The sequence below is a fragment of the Merops nubicus genome, unplaced genomic scaffold (genome assembly GCF_000691845.1).
Source record: "Merops nubicus isolate BGI_N331 unplaced genomic scaffold, ASM69184v1 scaffold33207, whole genome shotgun sequence".
NCBI lineage: Eukaryota > Metazoa > Chordata > Aves > Coraciiformes > Meropidae > Merops > Merops nubicus.
Window position 1 is genome coordinate 3,066 of NW_008622811.1, and position 2,616 is coordinate 5,681.

At 64.6% G+C, this 2,616-nt stretch overlaps 1 protein-coding gene across 1 annotated transcript in view; it reads left to right on the plus strand.

The window, feature by feature from the left end:
- Positions 1-2,609, plus strand: part of LOC103777367 (semaphorin-4G-like) — a gene marked incomplete at both ends in the record, with an annotated part of 5,671 nt that extends 3,062 nt beyond the window's left edge. Inside the window, 9 exon segments of the mRNA XM_008944919.1 lie at positions 261-354; positions 588-701; positions 901-1,067; positions 1,217-1,386; positions 1,543-1,687; positions 1,765-1,987; positions 2,075-2,140; positions 2,143-2,189; positions 2,548-2,609. Of these exon segments, the coding sequence (XP_008943167.1) occupies positions 261-354; positions 588-701; positions 901-1,067; positions 1,217-1,386; positions 1,543-1,687; positions 1,765-1,987; positions 2,075-2,140; positions 2,143-2,189; positions 2,548-2,609 (1,088 nt within the window).
- Between the last annotated feature and the right edge of the window lie 7 nt (positions 2,610-2,616).

A 2,616-nucleotide genomic window follows, 5' to 3' on the forward strand; every position in this document is an offset into this window, starting at 1 on the left:
TGGTGCCCATTCAATGCCAAAGTGGGGTGCCAGGGCTTCCCTTCCCTCCTGAGCCCTCTCCCGGCTCTTGGCTGGGGCTCTGGCTGTCTGTGTTGTTTCTGAACATCTGGATAGTGCTGGGAGCAGTTTGTCTTGCTGGGACAAGGGCACGGCCATGGACATCACTTGGTCCCCCTAGAAGCCTCTGCAGAGAGCCTGGGGCTGGCAGGTGAGGCAGGTCTGTCCCCTCCTGTCTAACCTGGTCCCCTGTCCCCCTCAAGGATGCCGACAGGTTCACGTTGCCATCCCACTTTGAGGAAGGCAAGGAGAAATGCCCGTACGACCCTGCCCGTGGCTACACCGGCCTCATTGTGGGTAAGCAGCCCCTCTCCCAGGGCTGGTGGGGACATGCAGGATGCCACTGACCCTGGTCCCGGCCCCAGTGCTCCCATGGGGGGTCCCGAGCTGGGTGGGCTCTGCATGCGGGGGCCTTAGCAAACCAGGACTTGGTCTTCCTGCTCCTCCTCTGCCTGGGGCACAGGGATGCTGTGGCTTTTTGGGCAGTCCCCGTGGTGGGGGCCATGCTGACGGGTGCCTGCCCTGCCCAGACGGCGGCTTGTACACGGCCACACGCTATGAGTTTCGGAGCCTCCCCGACATCCGTAGGAACCTGCACCAGCGGCCACTGAAGACGGAAGAGTCCCCTCTGCACTGGCTGAACGGTGAGAGGTCCCTGTCCTTGTCCTCCCACCTGGGCCAGCGTCACGGGCCATGGGATGCTGTGCACTGCCGCAGGGAGAGGCATGGGGGCTGGCCCTGGGGTCCTGTGTGGTTTGCCATGAGAGGGGCAACTGAAGCAGGGAGGGATCCCGCATCCTGTGTTGGGTCCCCAGTCTTTACCTCTCACTCCACATCCTCCAGATGCTGAGTTTGTGGCCTCTGTGCTGGTCCGGGAGAGCAAGGACAGCCCTGTGGGTGACGATGACAAAATCTACTACTTCTTCACGGAGCGGGCAGGCGAGGAGACCACGTCCTTTTTTGACAAGAGCCACGTGGCCCGAGTGGCCCGGGTTGCCCGTGTCTGCAAGGTAGGCATGTGCCCAGCCACGGGGAGCCAAGCGCTGCTCCTCCCAGCCCAGGGGCTGCGCACCTGCACCTTGGGGGCAACTGCAGCACAGGCAGAGAAGGGGACGCACCACCAGCAGCCTGTGCAGAAACGCTCCCTGCACCCTTCTAGAGCGACGTAGGCGGGAAGAAGATCCTGCAGCGCAAGTGGACGTCCTTCATGAAGGCACGCCTGGTCTGCTACATCCCCTACTACGAGGTGCTGCGCAGCGTCTGCAGCCTGGACAGCGGTGGCTGGGCCAGCACTGTCTTCTACGCTGCCTTCACGCTCTCGGCGCAGTGGTGAGTGGGGCAGCACCCAAAGCGGTGGGGGCTAAAAGTCTGCAGCATGGGGAGGGTCTGGAGACACCTGGGATGAGCAGGCGGGTGCCAAGCACCTGCGGGGGTGTCGGTGGGGGGCACCCCTGCTTCTGCCCGGACTCAGGCTCTGCCTCCCAGGAGGACCATGGAGGCCTCGGCCGTGTGCCGCTACAACATCTCGGCGGTGCAGCGTGCCTTTGAGGGCCCCTACATGGAGTACCAGGACTCGGCTCGCAAGTGGTCCCGCTACGACGGTGCGGTGCCCGAGCCCCGGCCCGGCTCCGTGAGTGCCCGGGGGTGCAGAGCATGCGGGGCGTGGGGTGGCCGCATCCCTTCCTGACCCCCGTCTCCCCTGGGCAGTGCATCACGGACCACTCCCGCAGGAAGGGCTACAACTCCTCGCAGGACCTGCCCAACAGCGTCCTGGACTTTGTTAAGTTGCACCCGCTGATGTTCGAGGAGGTGAAGCCGGCCGGCGGGGAGCCGCTGCTGGTGAAGAAGAGCGTGGCGTACAGCCGGCTGGCCGTGGACAGGGTGCAGGCCCTCGACGGACGTGCCTACGATGTGCTCTTCATGGGGACAGGTGAGCGCCAGATGAGTCTGCCGGGTCTGCACTGGGCCAGGGGGACGCAGCACGCTCCCTCCTGACCCCCCTGCTCTGCTGCTCCAGGGGACGGCTGGATCCACAAGGCCGTGGGGGTGGGTTCCAGCATCCACATCGTGGAGGAGGTGCAGGTGTCAGGGACCCGCAGCCTGTGGAGAGCTTGGTGATCTCCCATGCCCAGGTGAGGGGTGGAGGAAGTGGTGGTGGTGGGGAGAATGCACATGGGGCTTGTTTGTCCTGAGAAGCTGCCGTAGGGCTCTCTAGGGGATGAGTGGCACAGACTCCTGGGTGATCTCAACTCGGGATATATACCAAAGCCTAGGAGGGAAGCCTGAGGAAAGGGAGCAGCTTGGCCCCCACCTCCTTGCCAGGTGCTGGCTGCAGCCGTCAGCACCAACCAGAGCTGGGTGCCCTTGTCCATGCACCCCCACAAAGGGAGAGCTGCACTGTGGGGCCGGGGAATCTCTGGGCACTGTGGGGCACCCCACGGCCCAGCTGCACCACACCAGAGTAGTGCTGAGCCAGCCCTTTCTCCCCAGAGGAGCCTGTACGTGGGGGCGGCCAGCGGGATCCTGCAGGTGCCTCTGGCTTCCTGCGCCCGGTACGCG